Source organism: Myxine glutinosa, chromosome 1 (assembly GCF_964187855.1).
Source record: "Myxine glutinosa chromosome 1, kmMyxGlut1.1, whole genome shotgun sequence".
In the NCBI taxonomy this organism is placed as follows: domain Eukaryota; kingdom Metazoa; phylum Chordata; class Myxini; order Myxiniformes; family Myxinidae; genus Myxine; species Myxine glutinosa.
In genome coordinates, this window is record NC_136261.1 from 444409127 (window position 1) to 444429989 (window position 20863).

At 47.9% G+C, this 20863-nt stretch overlaps 1 protein-coding gene across 1 annotated transcript in view; it reads right to left on the reverse strand.

Moving 5' to 3' along the window:
• LOC137418565 (uncharacterized) overlaps nucleotides 1–18590 on the reverse strand; it is a 65959-nt gene extending 47369 nt beyond the window's left edge. The window contains exons 1-3 of the mRNA XM_078767173.1: nucleotides 18539–18590; nucleotides 18073–18162; nucleotides 17573–17585 (exon numbers count right to left, since the gene is read on the reverse strand). Coding sequence (XP_078623299.1) covers nucleotides 17573–17585; nucleotides 18073–18162; nucleotides 18539–18590 — 155 coding nt within the window. The remainder of the gene's footprint in view (nucleotides 1–17572; nucleotides 17586–18072; nucleotides 18163–18538) is intronic.
• Between the last annotated feature and the right edge of the window lie 2273 nt (nucleotides 18591–20863).

A 20863-nucleotide genomic window follows, 5' to 3' on the forward strand; every position in this document is an offset into this window, starting at 1 on the left:
CCAGCTCGGAGAAGAAGGTGGGAGGAGTCAGCTAAGTGCCGGGAACAAGGCGTGGCCCTGCCAGCGCCTCATCGAGGGGCGGGATCGGTGAGCCCTCGCGACCAATCAAGGCCGAGGCGAGCTCACCGATGGGCGTTTCTAAGAGGCCGGCGGCTTGATAGCGACGCGCCTCATAAAAGGGGGTGCGGAAGGACTGGGGAGTCAGATGACCGATGACCGAGATAAGCGAGCGACCTCCAATGAGCTAGGAGTCCACCGAAAGGGAGATGAGTGAGCAGTCCACCGGAGTCCAGTTGAGGAGGAGCTGGGATGCGTGTTTGAACCAACCACAGCTTTGAAACCACCGCAGTTGAGACCACCATAGTCCAGCCCCCCTGTGACACGCAGCTTCGACCCACTGCTACGCGGGAACCAGATTGCGGTGGCATCGGTGGCCGACGAGGTCCAGCCCGACGTCCCGGGCGGGAGCAAGCTCCAGCTGAACCTTTCTCCCCCTTCCAGCCATTCGTTCCTGCCTTCATTCCCCATTCGTGTAAGTCTGGTTGTCATCTGTTTTGTGTGTCTTGTCCTGGGGTATAAGTAAGCTTGTATAGGTTAGCTAGTATTGCACTGTGTCTTCTTCTTCTGTAAATTCTTTTCGTATTTTTCCTTCTTCCTTGGTTTCTTTGGTCTTGTAAATAGTAGTAATAAATTATATTTGTTCGCCCTTACCTTCTGGTTTCGTCACATCCGTTTGTCCTTGTCTTTTCCCAATTGAATATCTGTGGCACGATTTGGCCAACGTTTAAGAATTGGGTCTAGTTACTTGCTAATGGTTCGTGCCGCGGCTGCTAATCCACTCGGCAATTAACATCTTGTCCGCGGTCGTGAACGAGGTTGCTCACCTGCCTCTCTGGAGGGAGCTGGGCAGCTTCAGGACTCACGTCGGTCAGTCACAGACAAGGGGATTAATCCCCCCTTGGTAAGGGGAAAAGGGCCGACGGTGAGATCTGCAACAATACACACACACACACACACACACACACACACACACACACACACACACACACACACACACACACACACACACACACACACACACACACACACACACACACACACACACACACACACGCATACAAACATAGATACATACACGCACACATAGATATATACACACACAAACATCTCGTTTTTTCATTTCTGTTCCTCACAATTCTATCCCTCTCTTTCATTCACAGACACACACACACACACACACACACACACACACACACACACACACACACACACACACACACACACACACACACACACACACACACACACACACACACACAATTAATTGTACAGTATCGGTTGTTCCTAAACTTAAATAATTTAAAGGATTGTTTTAAATGATGTTAATTTTACAACATCCCAATTCAACTTTATTTAAATTGTAAACCTCAAACATAGTTTCTCCACCTAAAGCAAGAACCTTAACCTGTAAGCAATTTATTTGTTTCCCGACTGCACGGATCATCAGCTGGGCACCGTTCTTCCTCGAGGTTTCAATCCTTTCAGCCCAGCACCTCTCCAAACAGCGGATCCACAACCTCGATCATAGATCCACATCAATTGATGGTAAATCAGTGGATCCACAACCTCAGTTGCGTCCAGGCAGTCAGTCAACCCATCAATGCAACATCACTTATTCCAACTTTACTCACAATAGGATTTAATGTGTTATCATATATTTATAACTTTCCTTACACACTCTATAATATGATAATATCATTAAATCATTCACATCTTACCATTAAATACATCAATCGACCAAACAGCATGACCACACCACCTACCTCTCGATCAAACTCTATTTCGAATGTTCAAACTGTCATTTATAACGGTTTTTGGCATGCTGCCGTATCCTAGCAACCACTGATTCCTAGCAACATTAATTTGTAGTATATTTAATTATTATATTGTACTGTATTTACATAAAGATCTCATGAATAATATTATATTGTACTGTACTTGTATTATATTGTACTGTAATATAATATTATATTGTACACTTCGAATGTTCAAACTGTCATTCATAACGGTTTTTGGCATGCTGTCGTATCCTAGCAACCACTGATTCCTAACAACTGATTTGTAGTATATTTAATTATTATATTGTACTGTATTTACATAAAGATCTCATGAATAATATTTTTTATATTCGTATTGTATTTCACTAATTCGATTTGGTGTCGTTTTGTGATTTTAAAGAAAACTTGTTTTCATCGACCGACTGTAGCTCCCTGCGCTAACATACGTCTGACTAGTTGTTGTAATTTATTGACCAGTTCAGAGCTGTGTGTGGTTGCTCTTACAGTCCTAATTATTTCACCTGCAACCGCACCATAAAATAGCTTTTTGGGAATGTTGCTGTCTAAGAAAGGCATTCGGACAATGTGGAATGGAAATGCATCTCGTTTATCAAATAATTTGGTGTGAAATTTATTATTATGGATGTCAATTTGTAATTCTAAAAAGGAAACTGAAGTGGAAGTTTGGTTTTCCTTTTTTAATTCAAGTTATTTTGGATATATGTCATCATGAAGCTGCTCAAATATAAATCCATCATTAATTGCCAACAAATTATCAATGAACCTGAAGATGTTTCCGCATCTTCGTGCAGTTGTTAATTTATTCCTGCACATGTTCTGGACCCAATCAAACTCGTACATGTGCAGAAACAAATTTGCAAAGAAAGGGGCCGGATCTGAGCGCATGGGTATGCCCACTGTCTGCTGGAGTATCTTGTTGCCAAATGCAAAGAAACTGTTGTTTAGCAGAAATCGAATACTTTCTTTGAGTTTACTTTTTGAAAAACGACATGAATATTGATTATTCTTTACAGACCAGTGTGCTCTGTTTTGATATACATTAATGTATACTCTATTACCTCCTGCAAATGCTTTATCTATTACTCTGTCTAATGCGGTTACCAGCTTGTCATGTGGAATGTTTGTGTACAATGTGGAAATATCAAAGGTTGAAAGACATTTTGCTTTACCCTTGTTATTAATGTTGTGGACACTGTCGATTACCGGTTTGGAATTGTCAATGATCCAGAATTTCTTAATACCAGAATAAACCTTCACTTTTTCATGGTAGTTTTTTTAACATTTATAGATTAGTTTCATTGCCGCTGTAATACTGCCCGACAAAGGTTTCAAACTACATTCTCTACTTGCGATGATGAACCTCATCTTACAAGGGTGTTTGTGCATTTTTGGGATCCAGTAAATGAATGGTAATTTATGGTGTTTATCCGGAACTAACAGTCTTCTCACCGTTGAGTGATTTGTATGGTGTTGTATCAAGTCTGTTTTGTTATCGTTACTTATTTTGTAGGTCTTTGAAATTCCCGTGTCCAAGCCCAATTCTTCCAAAAGTGTTTGAATGTAGAATGTTTTACATACAAATGCAATATTATTATTTGCTTTGTCAATTGCAACAATAACATATTGTGTTTGAAGCTGCTTTAAACAATCACGTGTCTCTGGATTGTTTAAAATTGCCTCCACACACACACACACACACACACACACACACACACACACACACACACACACACACACACACACACACACACACACACACACACACACACACACACACACACAAGAATCCCCTTTCTAATAAAAAGTCACCCTTTTTGAACAAAACTGTGTATTTTAAGAAACAGAGAAGTTTGTTTTTTATTTTGTATTTAGTCCAATGTGGTAAGAACTTGTAGGGCTGTCCGTTCTGCTCGCATTCATTCTTGGGGGAAATGCCAATTTGATTCATGCAGCTGCATGAAGAAGTGACGTGATACATGAATGTATTTTATTTGCCAGATGTAGGGCTCCCCTTTATGTGAACTTTGTAACCTAGTCTAGACACTAGACGAGAGCATTACTTGGTTCCTCCTATTAAAATGAGGGTAGTCCAGCATGTACACGATTTTTTTTTTAATGTCCCTTCTTTTCTATGGTTTGCCACATGGCACATACCATATAGAGGGGCCTTTTCTATGCCTATGGTTTGTCACATGGCACATACCATACAGAGGGGCCTTTTCTATGGTTTGCCACATGGCACATACCATATAGAGGGGCCTTTTCTATACCCCTTGCATTTTGCCCAAGAATATAAATATAAATACACATTAAGTGAATCTGTTGAAAATTGATGATTTATGTCACGTTGTAGCGGCTACCGCTGGGTATACACAATCGCCTTGCACCTACCGAGGAAGCGGCGCGATCACCATGCCGGGCTCGCCCAGGACGCCCGGGCATGCCCGCTCTCGACTTGCCAGGCCTCGTCCAGGACGCACGGGCATGTCCAGACTCGCCTTTCCAGGTTTCGCCCAGGACGCCCGGGCACGCCCGGTCTCGCCTTTCCCGGGCAAACGCTCCGGGATAATGTGTATATATATTGCTGCCCGATAAATGGGCTTTTCAGAGTACCCGAGTTGATTTTACACAATAAAGAAACTCGGACGAATTCCAGCTTTTTGTCGCGTCCATTCTTCCAATTTGCGTTGGAGCAGAGCTCCTACATTGGTGACCCCGACGTGATTAAAAAGCTCCTCCTCGACGCTTTCGCCCTCTCATCGGCGGAACGCGCACGGCGCCTGCTCGACCTGCCCGAGCTCGGCGACACGCGCCCGTCCGAGCGAATGGACTACATGCTCTCGCTGCTCGGCGAGCACTCTCCGGCTTTCCTGTTCCGGGAGCTGTTCCTCCGTCAGCTGCCTAGCCAGGTACGCCTCGCCCTGGCAAGCACGACGATCATGGATCCCTGCGCCCTCGCCAGGGAAGCCGACAAGATCTCCGCGGCAGGCCAACGCATCGGAGCAGCGACCTGGAGCCCACCGCCGTCCGAAGCAACGCCCATGGCGCCCGAGCACCCGGCACGGTCGACGACTGAGCTACCGACGCAATTGGCGGCCGCTACGCCGCGCCGACCATCTCCAGCACGACGACCGGGGCCTCCACCTGACCAAGCGTGGTGTTACTATCATGCCAGGTTCGGACAGAAGGCTCGGACATGCCAACCCCCGTGCACCTTCGGCAAGTCGGGGAAAACTGCCGGGCCGGCGTTCATTACCAGCCATGAGCGCCGGCCACACGGGCAACTTACTTTTCATCAGGGACAAAGCGTCCGGACGGCGCTTCCTGTGTGACACCGGTGCCCAACTGAGCGTCATACCCGCCTCCGATTAGGACAGGCAGTCCGCGGTTTGCGGCCCCTCCTTGGTTGCGGCCAACGGATCGGCCATCCACACCTTCGGCCCACGCAACGTCACCCTCTGCTTCGGCAGCCAACGCTTTAATTGGACTTTTGTAACCGCAAGCGTGCCCATGGCTCTGCTAGGCGCCGACTTCCTCTGCGCACACGGGCTGCTGGTTGACGTCAAATGGCGTCGCCTCGTCAACGCCGAGACCTTCAGCTCCCTGGCATGCACATTGAGCAGCTCCGCACCGACCGAGCTGGCATGCGCCCTCCTGGTGGCGAACGAGTTTGCTCGCCTGCTCACGGAGTTCCCGGCCCTCACGCGGCCGATGTTTTTGGCCATCGCAGTACAACATGGGATCGAGCACCACATACCAACCACGGGCCCGCCGGTCTATGCCAGAGCCCGCCGCCTCGACCCAGCCAAGCTCGCCGTGGCCAAAACCGAGTTCGACGATTTGGAACACCTCGGCATCGTGTGGCGCTCCGATAGCGCGTGGGCTTCGCCACGACACATCGTCGCAAAGCCAGGGGGCAGCTGGCGCCCATGTGGCGACTACCGCCGCCTTAACGACGCTACCACCCCCGACAGGTATCCGATCCCACACATCCAAGACTTCTCCGCCCGTTTGGCAGGGCGGGTCATTTTTTCGAAGATCGATCTGATACGGGGATACCACCAGGTACCTGTCAGGGCGGCCGACGTCCCAAAAACGGCCGTCATCATGCCGTTCGGCCGATTCGAATTCCTGTGAATGCCGTTTGGCCTCAAGAACGCGGCTTTGGCGTTCCAGCACCTTATGGACGGCGTGCTGCGCGACCTGCCATTCCTCTTCATTTACCTGGACGACATCCTCGTCGCCAGCACGTCCCGGGCTGAGCACCTCCTCCACCTCCGAACACTGTTCGGGCGCCTCAGCGAGCACGGCCTCATCGTCAACCCGGCCAAATGCCACTTCGGCACGACGGCCATTGATTTTTTGGGCCACCACATCACCAAGAACGGGGCCGTGCCGCTGCCAACCAAGGTCGAGGCCATCGCCACGTTTCCGCGTCCCCGCTCCATAAAGGCCCTGTAGGAATTCCTTGGAATGGTGAATTTCTATCACCGCTTCGTGCCCCGCGCTGCTCAATTTATGCGGCCCCTCTACGAAGCCCTCCGGGGCAAGCCGGCCAAGCACGACGTCGTCTGGTCCGCAGCCATGGATGCGGCCTTTAAAAACTCAAAGCGGGCCCTCGCCGACGCAACACTGCTCGCTCACCTGGTGCTCAACGCTCCCATCGCCCTCACCACGGATGCCTCCGACTACGCGGTGGGCGCTGTACATGAGCAATGGGTGAACGCCTGAACGGGGTTTGGCAGCCACTCACTTTTTTCAGCCGGCAACTCCGGCCAAACGAGCTCAAATATAGCACGTTTGACCGCGAGCTCCTCGGTCTACACCTGGCCGTTCGCCATTTCCGCCACCTCCTGGAGGGCCGACCCTTCACGGCATTCGTCGACCACAAGCCGTTGGTTTACGCAATGGCCAAGGTCACGGAGCCGTGGTCGGCCCACCAACAGCGCCACCTCTCCGCCGTGTCGGAGTGTACCACGGACATCCGGCACGTCACCGGCAAAGACAACGCCGTGGCCGACTGTCTTTCTCGGGCCAGCGCGAATGCGGTCCACCTCGGCGTGGACTTCGCGCTTATGGCTGCTGACCAAACCACCGACACCACGGTGCAAGCCCTCCGGGAGGCGGACACGGTCCTCTGCCTGGCCGACATCCCCTTTGCGGACACTGTCCTGCTCTGCGACGTCTCCCAAGGCCAGCCTTGCCCCATCGTGCCCGTTACCTGGCAATGCCGCATCTTCGCCTCCCTCCACGGCCTTTCCCACCCGGGCCGGAAAGCTTCCCAGAAGCTGGTGTTGGCGCGATTCGTCTGGCACGGCCTTTGACGGGACGTCCGTGATTGGACCAGCACCTGCACAGCCTGCCAAAAGGCCAAGGTCCACCGACACACCAAGGCCCCGCTGGCACCTTTCACCGTGCCCGAATGACGTTTCGACCACGTCAACGTGGACCTGGTGGGCCCCCTCCCCCCATCACGGGGTTTCACACACCTGCTCACCATGGTGGACAGGACCACCAGGTGGCCGGAGGCCGTTCCCCTCGTCTCCACCACCACCGCCGACGTGGCGAAGGCTTTCATCGCCACCTGCGTCGCCCGCTTCGGCGCACCAGCGGACATCTCGTCGGACCGCGGACCGCAGTTCACCTCCGAGCTGTGGGGCGCGGTCGCCCGCAACCTGGGGGTCAAGCTCCACCGTACCACGGCCTACCACCCCCAAGCCAACGGGTTGTGCGAGCGGTTCCACCGCTCCATGAAGGCCGCGCTCATGGCCGGCCTTCAGGACGGCGGTTGGGCCGACCGGCTGCTGTGGGTCCTTTTGGGCCTCCGCACGGCCCCCAAGGAGGACCTCCGGGCGTCCACCACCAAGCTTGTCTACGGCCAGGCGCTATGCATCCCGGGCGAATTCGTGCCCGACTCTACCAGTCCCTGGTCCGCAGCTCACCATCGCTCGGACCTCCAGGAGACCGCCCGACGGTTTGCCCCCGTGCCAACGTCCCACCACGGTGACCCCCAGTCCTACGTCCCCCCAGCGCTTCGCACAGCGGAGTACGTTTTTGTGCATCATGACGCACATCGGGGGCCACTCCGGCCACCATATGACAGGCCCTTCCGGGTCCTGCGACGGGACGACAAGTCGTTCGTCATCGACATTGGCGGCAGGTCGGACTGTATTGCGGTGGACCGCCTCAAGCCGGCGCACCTGGACATCGACCAACCGCCACGGTTGGCCCTTCTGCCGCGGTGAGGCCGCCCCCCATCCACGGTGCCCCCCACTCGACCACCCACCACCACACCGGACCCCCCCCCCCCCACGACCCGCCAGGGGTCGCTTCGGCCGGGTCATCAGGACCCCCCTTAAACTGACCCTGCCGGTGCAAGTCAATTCTGGGGGGACGTGTGTAGCGGCTACCGCTGGGTATACACAATCGCCTTGCACCTACCGAGGATGCGGAGCGATCACCATGCCGGGCTCGCCCAGGACGCCCGGGCACGCCCGGTCTTGCCTTTCCAGGGCTTGCCCAGGACGCCCGGGCATGCCCGCTCTCGACTTGCCAGGCCTCGTCCAGGAAGCCCGGGCATGTCCAGACTCGCCTTTCCAGGGTTCGCCCAGGACGCCCAGCCTCGCCTTTCCAGGGCTCGTCCAGGACGCCCGGGCATGTCCAGACTCGCCTTTCCAGGTTTTGCCCAGGACGCCCGGGCATGCCCGGTCTCGCCTTTCCCGGGCAAACGCTCCAGGATAATGTGTATATATATTGCTGCCCGATAAACGGGCTTTTCAGAGTACCCGAGTTGATTTTACACAATAAAGAAACTCGGACGAATTCCAGCTTTTTGTCGCGTCCATTCTTCCGATTTGCATTGGAGCACAGCTCCTACAACGTGACCGAAGACCTGTTGCCTCAAAAACAACCCACTTCCAGTTTCGTGCGCCGCTGATGCAGTGCCCCCTGTTTCCGGGAGCCTGGTGCTCATTTTGCCGACTTCAAAAGGAGGACGAGCTGACTCAACCTACCTGGTGTTATTTTAACGGCGTGACCCTAATGTGGCGGACACAAAAGCTCACTGGCGCGAGGACATTATACCGCACACCAAGTGGGCGGCGGCCACGCCCGAGGGGTAGGCGTGGCCGCGGGATACACACCTGGCGCGCAGCCCGGAACGCTCCATTGTTACAGTGGAGCTCTTGAATAAAGACTCTTACAACTTACCGCTTTGTCCGCTTCCTCCTTGCTTACAAGCAGCGCGCGTAACACCGCGCTTCACTAACATCTTAAATCAGCCACATTAAACATGAGATTAAGCCAACAACAGGATTAGTTGCACAGGTAACAAAATATAATGACACTCGGTATCGCACAAACCTCCAACAGGATAAACAGGTAACGTTTTGTATCCACTGATAGACCGGATCTGGATTCGGACCTGAACCTAAATCTAATCAGCTACTTCTTCTTCTTCTGATCAACCCATCTCATCCCCTCGTTTCGTCATAATCCATCCACATCTCTTTGTCATATCGTGCTATGTATAATCATAATGTTCGCCCTATCTCTATTAATATTATGAAGAATCGCTTCAAATGATCGTTTTACAGATCTTTCTCAGTATTAATAATAAAATGAGAAACTCCGAACAAACCTTTTCCTCAGAAGATCCGAACCGATCACCGTTTCAGCCGCTTGTGGAAAAGAACACGGAGCCGATGTCAGTTCAAGCAAGCCATGGTCCACGTGCAGCCCGGAAGTGACGCCAGAAGTACATCCCCACCGTATTACCATGCATGCCATAATCACCCACCAGGTGGTGTATGCGTAATGTAACAAGTTAACATCCGTAACAACGTCCGTGACGTGCACACTTGCATTGTACATTGTACATTTGTATAATACATTGTATATTTGCATTACAACGCAAGTTTCATCGAATCTAATAATCATGTGCTTCCCTGTGAAATGATCAATGTAAAATCATATCCGACATTATGTGACGTAACACTGAATTTGAGGTAGAAATTATGAGATAATTAATTGATATTTTGTCCTTTTATAATTAAAATATTTAATTGATATTCCCCGTTTTTAATATAATTTATTGATATAAAATAAATGTCACTCCCCCCGATGACCACGTGTACCGACATTCGTGTGATGTTAAAAAGGCTTCCTAAAACTTGCCTTCCTTTTTACCAGGTAACAAGCTCGTTTTTAGCTCACCTGGACCTCAGTCCAGTAAACTTATCGATCGAGCAGTGTTCATCCATCGGTAAGTGTGTGTGTGTGTGTGTGTGTGTGTGTGTGTGTGTGTGTGTGTGTGTGTGTGTGTGTGTGTGTGTGTGTGTGTGTGTGTGTGTGTGTGTGTGTGTGTGTGTGTGTGAATGGAGTGAGTCAGTGAGTCAGTGAGTGAGTGGGTGTAAGAGACATTCAGAGTGAATCAGTGAGTCCGTCAGTCATTGAGAAGTCAGTGAGTGTGAGCGAGTCAGTGAGGCAGACAGTGAGTGCATTGTGTGAGTTAGTCATTGAGTTGAGTGAGTCAGTGTGAGTCAATGAGTGTGCATGTGAGTGAGTGGGTGGGTGTACAGTCACGAGAAAAAGTAAGTGCACTCCATGTAAAGTTTTGACTTTTTCAACATATTTCATCGTACAGCTATTTGATCTTCATTTCAACAATATTGATAGATAAAGGTGATATAATATAACAAATATCATGAAACATTTACATTTTGTAGTCCATTAAAATTTTAAAAAAACATTAATGCAAATTTCACATGTGGAAAAAGTAAGTACACCCTTGGCTCTAATAGGTGGTATTGCTCCCTTTGGCAGAAACAACCTCAAGTAGGCGTTTGTTATAACTGTCTACCAGTCTCTGACATCGACTGGGAGAAATTTTTGCCCACTCCTCCATGCAGAATTCTTTCAGCTGTGCGATGTTTGAGCGGTTTCTTGCATGCACAGCTCGTTTCAAATCCCCCCACAACATCTCGATGGGATTTAGATCCGGGCTTTGACTTGGCCATTCCAGAATCCTCCATTTCTTTCTTTTCAGCCATTCCTTGGTGGATTTACTGGTATGTTTAGGGTCATTGTCATGTTGCAAGGTCCACCTTCGGTTGAGCTTCAACTTTCCGACAGATGGCCTCACATTCTCCTCAAGCACCCTCTGGTACAATGAAGAATTCATAGTGGATTATATGATGGTGAGCTGCCCAGGCCCTGATGCAGCAAAGCTGCCCCAAACCATAATATTTCCACCACCATGCTTTACAGTTGGTATCAGGTTCTTGTGGTCAAATGCTGTCTTTGGTTTTCGCCAAACATGTCTTCTGGTACTGTGGCCAAATAGCTCTACCTTTGACTCATCTGTCCAGAGCACATTGTTCCAGAAGTGCTGGTCTTTGCCGAGGTGTTCATTTGCAAACTTTAGTCTTGCCCTGATGTTCTTTCTGGACAGTAAAGGTTTCCTCCTGGCACACCTCCCATGTAGATCAAATTTGTGCAGCTTCTTTCTGATGGTAGACTCGTGCACTTTGACATCAACAGTGGCAAGAGCTACCTGATGACATTCTGGGGTTCTTAGAGACTTCTTTCAGCATCTTGCGGTCTGCTCTCGGGCTGAACTTGCTGGGTCGGCCTGGCCTGAACAAGTTGGCAGTTGTTTGGAATCTTCTCTACTTGTCGATGATCTTCTGGACAGTCGAATGATTGATTTCAAATTGTTTGGAGATCTTTTTTAATCCCTTCGCAGACTCGTAGGCATCTATAACCTTCTTTCTGAAGGCATCAGAGAGCTCTTTTGATCTGGGCATGGTGATGCCGCACACTTCAACAACAAAGAGAAAACCAAACTAAATGTCTGAGTTTTAAATAAGACAGGTTCCTCCAAGATCCTCTCTGACGATGTTTTTATCATTTGCACCTGAGCTGGTGCACCTGATTCTAATTTTAGGTATTTGAAGTAGTGATAAATGTAGGGGTGTACTTTCTTTTTCCACATGCGAAATTTGCATTTATGTTTATTTAAATTATACAATGGACTACAAAACGTAAATGTTTCATGATAGTTGTTATATTATATCACCTTTATCTATCAATATTGTGGAAATGAAGAAGAAATAGCTGTATGTTGAAATATGTTGAAAAAGTCAAAACTTTACGTGGGGTGTACTTACTTTTTCACGTGACTGTAAGTGAGACAGTCAGACAGTATGTGATGAAGTCAGTCAGTGTGTCAGTGAGTATGAGTTGTTGTGTGAGTGAGTTGTCACTTAGTCAGTGGGTGAGTGAGTGATTCACAGTGAATGAGTGGATATGTGAGTGAGTCAGTCAGTCAGTGTGTGGTCAGTCAGGCAGAGGTGGATTTACATTTTTTGGGGCACTGGGCACAAACCCTGGGCACAAACCACTGATCTTTACAAAACCTCACCAAATCATAGAGTTGGCCATGAGGAAAAACAAACCCATTGATTTTGAGGTCAAAAGGTCAGGATAGGCCAAAGATCAACAATATTAGCAGATTTCTAAAAATCCTCAATTTTTATCCGATTCACTTGAAATTTAAAGAAGATTTGCATACCAGGAGAATGAATTCAGCCACCTATTTTCTATGTCAACATATGCCAAAAGGTCAACATCAGCCAAAGGCCAACAACCTATTTCAGGGATTTCCCAATTATCGTTCCATGCATGACAGATTTCTTGTTTCTGTTTTTGAATTGCCCACAAGTTACAATTCCAACCTGATAGTCATGAAACGTTATCAAGTTGTAGAGGCAGTCACAACTGAGAAACCTATTGATTTTTTAGGTCAATGGTCACCTTGAGGTCAACTTTTTAAAACCTGCACTCGCCTTGCACTCACCCTGCACTGCCCTCTCTCCACCACACCCCCAGGAATACCTCTGGCTATGGCTTCCCCTTGGCTCCCAACTCTTGTTCATATGTGTGTTGTACCGTCCACCAAACAGTGATGACTCCATCTACATCTCACTGTCTGATAATATGGACCAACTTCTATCTACTCATCCCAACTCTCTCTTCCTCATATGTGGTGATTTCAATTGTCACCATGCCAGTTGGTTGGGTGTGGGTTCCTCTCTCACCAGCCATGGCTCCTCAGCAAAGGACTTCTGCGACTCAATGGGACTGACACAATCTGTCAATTTCCCGACCCGGATCTCAGTCAACGGAGCATCTTATCTTCTGGACTTGGTTATGACTAACTTCCCTGAAAATGTCTGCTGCTCTTCTTCTGCTCCAATGGGCTAATCTGATCATGTGCTTGTTAAAGTGGGCATCTCTCTGACCATTCTCAGGGAGCCCCCTCAGCATCGACAAGTCTGGCATTTCACTCAGGCCAACTGGCACGGTCTTCAAGCAGCCATCAATCATCTGGACTGGTCTCCCATCTCCACCGCCTCTGACATCAACTCATCCAGGGAATTCTTCCAAAGTAAATTGCTCTCTCTCTCATGCACAGATTTATCCCATCTCGTCTTCAGTTGTCATACTCTTCCTCCCATCCATGTTACATGGAATCTTGTGGTGAGGCTGTTGCCCAGGAACAACTTGCCTTTGTCTCCTGGAAAGCAAATCCAATGGAAGGATATCTCATTTCCTTTCACAAAGCCCGAAACAAGTGTGTGTCCACCCTCAGGAGAGCCAGGAAACAATATCTCTCCGTTCTCAAGACCCAACTCTCTTATCTGTCTCCCTCTTCCAAATCCTGGTGGCGTCTGGTCAAATCTGTTTCTGGTGTTTGATCCTCCTCCATCCCCTCCATTAACCCCTCAAATGGCTACACAGCTGACTCCGCATGTGAAAAAGCTGAATATGTCAACTCTGTGTTTGCCTCTAAATCTTGTGTCCCAAACCCATCCCTCTCTGTACCCACCGTACCCAGTCGTGCCCAGCTGCTCCTGGACTCTGTGTCCTTTCCTCATGACAAGGTGGAAAAGTTTCTGTCAACCCTCGACTCTGATTCTGCAACTGGACCCGACGGCATCAGCCCACGGGTCCTAAAATCCTTTTCTTCCACTCATTCACTCCCTCTCTCTGTTCTCTTCACCCTCTCTTTTGCTCAAGGTCATCTGCCATCTGCTTGGAAATCAGCCAACATCACCGCCTTCCACAAAAAAAGGTGCAAAAACAGATCCTAGCAACTAGAGACCAATCAGCCTTCTCCCAATTATCAGCAAAGTCATGGAATCCATCATTGCTTCAGATATGAAATCTTTCCTCTTCTCCAATGGCTTGATCTCTGATCATCAATTTGGTTTCAGACCTGGTCACTCTACTCTGGACATGCTGCTTCTGCTTTCTCAACAATGGATGGAGGTCCTCAACGCCAAACGGGAAATTAGAGCTGTCTCCCTTGACATTTCACGTGCCTTCGATACGGTCTGGCACCCTGCTCTGCTCACCAAACTCTCCTCCTTTGGTATCCATGGAAATCTCCACGCATGGCTGGCGGACTTCCTCTCTGGTCATAGTCAACGTGTGGCCCTGAATGGATTTCTCTCATCTCCTCTTCCTGTTCAGGCTGGAGTTCCCCAAGGTAGTGTTCTGGGCCCTGTGCTTTTTCTGGTCTTCACCAATGATCTCTCTGACTCTCTTGAAAATCCTCTCTATCTCTTTGCTGACGACTATACTCTCTGTTGCTCCATTCCTCATCCCTCAGATCGGCCGTCTGCAGCCTCCTCACTCACTGCAGACCTGGACAAAATCACAGACTGGGCAAACAAATGGAACATGTCTTTCAATCCTGATAAATCTCACACTCTTACGATGTCTCTCCGAAAAGACCGACTGGAAAACCCTCCCATCCACTTTCTGAATAATCCTCTCCAAGAAGTTCTGTCACTCAAGCTTTTGGGTCTCACTATTTGCCATGATCTTTCCTGGGAAAACCACGTTTCAAATCTGGCCTCCAAAGCCAGTCGCCGACTGGGCATCCTCCATCGTGTGAAGTCCTTCCTTGGCACACCTGAGCTCCTCACCACATACAAGGCTTTCATCCGCAGCTCTATGGAATACTGCTCTCCCCTCTGGTCTGGTGCTCCTGCCTCACACCGAGCCCGTCTTCACGCTGTTGAAACCAAAGCGTTCAGAATCATTGGAATCTCCCGCGATGAAGCTAACTCCAAGGGCCTTTCACTCTCTCACCGCAGGCAGCTTGGTGGTCTTTCTGTCTTCTACCGACTCCTCTCCGGCCTTGCTCCCCCTGCTCTGTCTGTGCTCTGTCCCCCAAATATTCCTACAGGTCGCACAAGATCTGCCTGCAACCCTCTTATGGTTAAACTGCCAAAATCAAGACTTTCTGCTCACCTTCACTCCTTCATTCCTCTTTTCTCCCGCCTCTGGAACAAACTCCCTCACTCTCTTCAATCCCACTCCACCCTCCAGGTCTTTAAAACAGCTGTTCACCACCATCTCTTATCCTCCCCCATCCAAAACCTTGATCTTTTCTACCCCCGCTAATTTCGGTCCCCATGTGTTTTATACCTCTTCCCCCCCCCCCTCCCCTTCCCACACCTCCTGCCCCCATGCCCTCTCCCTCCCACACTTCTCCCTGCTCTCAAATGTTGTGGTTGTGTGCTTCCCCTTCTCTCCCCATCTTGTCTTCCGCTCCCTCTTTTGTATATTTTGTTTGTCTGGTTGATTTGTTTGTGAAATAAATGTTAGCTCTTTCACGAGCCTCGATTCAGTATACAAAAAAAAAAAAAAAAAAAAAAAGACCCTGAATACCCAAAATACCCGAACACCGAAAAGACCCCAGAGACCCAATGGACCCCAAAGACCCAAAATATCCTTAAAGATCCCAAAGACAAAAACACTCAAAATATAAAAAAGACCAAAAAGACTGAAAAGACACCGAAGACCCAAAATACCCTTGCAGGGAAACCCAAATGCAATTTTTTTTTCTTCGGAAAACCATTTACAATCATTAATCAGTCTAATTTGAAGGGGGTTTTATTTTATTTTATTTGTGAATCATAAAGTGCTGAAAAAGCCATAGAGTGTCGATTTTTGAATATGCCAGTGACATCACATTGTGAACTCACTGTGATCCTGCTGGCGACAGTACATAGAGACAGTGCATTCCAAGCTACTTGGATTCCGATAATGATTGGGGATGTTGGAGGGGAGGGGTGTTTGGGTTCGTCGTTGGTATTGTTAGCTAGGGTGATGTTTGCTGGGGGATGATGTGGGGTATTCATGCATATTGTTGGCTAGGGTGATGGTTGTAGAGGGATTGCGAGGGCATGGTGGAGAGTAAGGGGGAGGAAAAGGAGGAGTAAGGGGGGGGGGGGAGAGAAGGGTGGAGGTTGGTTGTGGGTCCTGTTAGCTAGGGTGATGGTTGATGGTTTGTTTGTTTGTTTGTTTTTGGAAAATTGGGATGCCTCAAAAACCAAGGCCACCAAAGTTGAACAGAGAGATGGGTGTGGGTATTGTTAGTTAGGGTGATGGTTGATAGGGGATTAGGAGAGGATGGTAGAGAGGAGGAAAGAGAGTGGTGTGTGGTGTGGGGTTGTCACAGGTATTGTTAGCTAGGGTGATGGTTGAAGGGGGATTTTGAGGAGATGGGTGAGGGGAGGGAGAGGGGGAGGAGGTGTGGGGATGTCATCACTCGGTTTGATCAGGATTACTTACCGGGATATGGACAACTACAAACTCACCACTCACTGATAATTATAATTGATCATAATGTGCCATTACATATTCACAACTAGATGGTATTCATAGAATACCTACCCTGCACAGTCAACATGTTGCAAGCCAACTCTTCTGTTTTTGAACATTTTTTTATTTGATCAAATTTGAATTTGATCCACAGACAGTGCATTTGTACTTCGAGCACCTCTCTTTATTGAGAAACCCTTCACAAATTCAAGTATCATGAAAAACATAAGCAGAAGTCTTCTTGTGTTAAACAATTTTACAACAAGGGTGTTCTCCCCATATCACACATGGCAATAAAACAAGGATGACAGCAACTTAGAACGAGTAAAAATTGATGTTCAAACTGCCATGGAAAGATACCATCTGAGCAAAAACAAAAAGGGACAAGAAAAACAACGAAATTAGATAGAAAACAAAATTCCTAAACACTGGTCACAATCAAAAAACTCAAATGGAACTTGGCTGGATACATCGCAAGGACAGAGACAGGAATTACAAACTGGCAACCTAAAGAAGACCGGAAAGAAGCACAATGAGATCCAAGATTAGATTGAGAGATGAAGTTCTGTTACCATTTGAGATTTTGGAATCATTTTAAAAACTATCCTCTATTATGAGAATATGGAGAACCAAATTAATAAATTTTACATTTTTTAAATAAGATGTCACTTTCTTTAAACTTATTTTGAGGACGCAGAAGGGGTTAGCATTTTGAGATTATTGTTGCCTTCTGACACCAGTTTGCAGTCATTGTTGTGGACATTCTGGTGACAGCCAAATGTGTGGCTTCATCAAGGGGTTCGGGGTGCCGGCTGGTTGCCACGGGATACAAATGGTACTCTGAGACGTTGTGCTGACAAGGTAGATGTCCAAAGGGCTGTACGCTTTCACGATAGCTTTCTACTTCTGGTTAACTGAATACCTTGCCGATTGCTGAGGATCGCTTACAAGTGGGGCATGTACACCCGGTATGGGTAATGCTATGTGAATTTAACAAACCTTTATCAGCAAAACTTTTCCTTCAGTCAGGGCACTTTTGTGCGAACACTCCAACGTGGATTACACAAAGGAAGTTCAAGCTCCATTTAGAAATGAAATCCTTGAAACAAATACAACATTTGTAAGGATGCTATCTTTGGTTGTTATCTCCATCCGCGGGTTTTAGGAGGTGGTCGAAAGCTCGCCCAGAACTCAAAATTTCCACCTCCAAGGATTATTATTTATGAACCAGTTTGTGAAACTTCATTCTCATAGCTTTCTCCTGAGGGCTCGTTTTAGAATCCTCACTGAAACTCTGACAGCCTCCACCTGTAGATTGTTTGTGGTGATATTCCACGGAATGCTTCTTAAGTATTCAGTTCGGGTTTTCTTGATCATCCGGCTTCCCTCTTGCTCCAACTATCACTGGTACAATTTGATGTTTCTTCTATTTTGAAATAATCTTAACCTCATTTTTCATTTCCTGGTATTTCAGATTTCAGCTCTGCTGTATGGATCTTCATGTGTGATTTCAAACTGCTGTTGTGAGAGGAACCTTGATCACATTTCGAGCATTTGTAAGGTCGCTCTCCCATATGGATCATCAAATGTACTGTTGCAGTTTTGAGAATAAAGGATAACCCCCCTCATAATTATTTGCACCACAACATGTAGCCTTGCTTAGTTCAGTTATTTCTTATTAAATGTAAGCATCGTCTCCTTTCCTGTGTTAATATGCGTTGAGCAGGCCAGTAAGTGTAGGCCTCATTTGGGCTAGAATGCCATGTGCTATGCCCAGAACAAGTCTGGGAGGAGCTGCAGGGGAGTGGCCAGTAAGTGTCAGGCAGCCAATGAACGCTCAAGGGGAGTTACTAACAACGGCACCCGGGAGAGGGGCGTGGAACATTCTAATGGGACTCTGGGAGGGGCTATAAGACCTGCCCCGGGCTCCCCAAACCAGAGAGGAAAGGAGAGAGGTGTGGTCAAGTCAGAGTTTCTATCTAAGAGGTGTGTGAACGAACTCTCTGTGAAGGGTCTCGCTCTTGCTCGCAGCCCCCGAACGATCTCCCCCATGCTAAGCTCCCTCTGACGTAGAGAGGTGTGATCGAGGAATAGCACGAACTCTCCCTGTGCCCCGCGCTCTACTGCCTGTTATTAGCACTTGCGAGGACGATCCCTCCCAGGGCCACAGACGCCAACGAGCTCCCTGCACATGTGCCGCGAACACCTCGAGGGACACGCCCAGCGAGCTGACCGGAGCGAATGGCACCAAGGAAGCGATTGGAGCGTGTACTTTTCCTTCCTTCTTTTCCCCACGTGAGTGAGTGGGCCCTTGTCCGGAATTTAAGATAAGACCGATTAAGTATCTGCACTGTGTCTCTTTACCCTGATCATTGTATAAATTGTATAATAAACCTGTGTTCTTCTTTCCATTTGGCCGTCCACGTCATTTCGCCCCATTGGCTTCGCATTGCATGAATAAAACCGCTCAATCGGGTTCAATAAGGATTAACAGCACGAGTCATGTGACATGCAAACCGCTCGGGCGTATCAGATCAGCGTGATTTGTGCGAGGTGCAGTCCCCGTTCTCGTGGCGGCGTGTGCATAGAAGGTACGAGGGGATTCGACCCGATACCCTTCCGCACGCTCGCTACGGGAGTGACGGCTCGGCCTCATGGACTCGAAGCTAGAGGGGAAAAAGGGTTTAACCCCCCTCTGTACGTCGACGGGCTCGAGAGCCGCAACAGTACTTTCAAACTGCTTTTTCGATAGAAACCTTCATCACATAATAAGCATTTGTGCAGTCTCTCTCCTGTATGGATCCTCATATGTTTTTTTCAAATGGCTGTTACGAGAGAAACGTTTATCACAGACAGAGTACTTGTGGGGGCATTTTCCAGTGTGGATCCTCATGTGTATTTTGATGTAACTTGTTGAAGCAAAATCCATTCTGCACACATTACACTTAATACGTATTCGCCTTTCTAAAACCTTTTTGTGTTTGTTTAATTTCATATCAATCTTGGTGTTGTGAGGCCCAGACATGAACTTGTATTTAATAGGAAGTGAATCTTGATGTCGTGATCATTTCTTCAAACAGGGCTTCTTCTTCACTGTCAAGCTGCAACTGGACCTTATTTGTCCCATATTGCTTCTGGATTGGTCTACAGAAATAAAGAACACAACATTTATTTTTTTTGCTCAAAATCAAAATGCAAAACAAATTTCCGAAAATTATATATTTTCTCAACACAACATTTTGTGCTGAACGTTAATTTTGTACATTTCCACTCACCAGTTGAAAAACAGGAAGCACTTCCGTTTGTCATGTCAAAATCAAAATGCAAAACAAATTTCCGAAAATTATATATTTTCTCAACACAACATTTTGTGCTGAACGTTAATTTTGTACATTTCCACTCACCAGTTGAAAAACAGGAAGCACTTCCGTTTGTCATTTGTGCAGTTTTTGAACTTTTGATCATTGATTGAATTTTGAACTTTGAATCATTTGAACTTTCCTTTGCAGAAGCACATTTTGAATCTTCTGTGCCAGATGAATCATTGTTGTGTTTGTTGTCTGCCTTCCACATTTGTGGGACAGACATCACCTGTGTACAAATCAGCATCAGCCATTTGCAGGGAAATGAGATTGAGAACAACAACACAACAACAACATGCATTTTAAGGCCATTTTTCCCTGCTAGAGCGGGGGTTAGCCTTGCGGTCCCCATGACAATCTTCTCCATCTTGCCCTATTTCTGCTTCTGTCCTTGTTAAACCCCTTGCCTGCATTTCTTCTTCCACCATCTTTAGCCAAGTCTTTCTCGGTCTTCCCTGTCCTATACTTCCTTCTACATACATTTCCATCATGCTTCTCAACCAGTCACTTTCATCCTTCCTCAACAGATGACCAAACCATCTCAACCTGTTCCTCTTCACAGCATCAATCACAGGCTCTATTCCCATCATTTTTCGCAATTCATCATTTGTCTTCCTCGCTCTCAACGATACTCCGCACATCCACCGAACCATTCGCATTTCCACCCTTTCCAACCTTCGTTGCTGCTCTACGTTCATTACCATGTCTCACTCCGATAAATCATAACACTGCTCACACATGCAGCATACACCTTTCCCTTCAGCTTCAACGACACTCCCCTCCTCATCAGCACGCCACTCAGTTCCCGAAACTTCTTCCATGCACATCTCACTCGAGCAACCGTTGCCGAGTCTGATCCACCTTCTCCATTCAGCATGTCTCCGAGGTAGCAAAATATTTTCACACCTTCCAGTTTCACGCCGTCTCCAAGATCCAACTCAACATTTCCTCCATCTGCAGCTC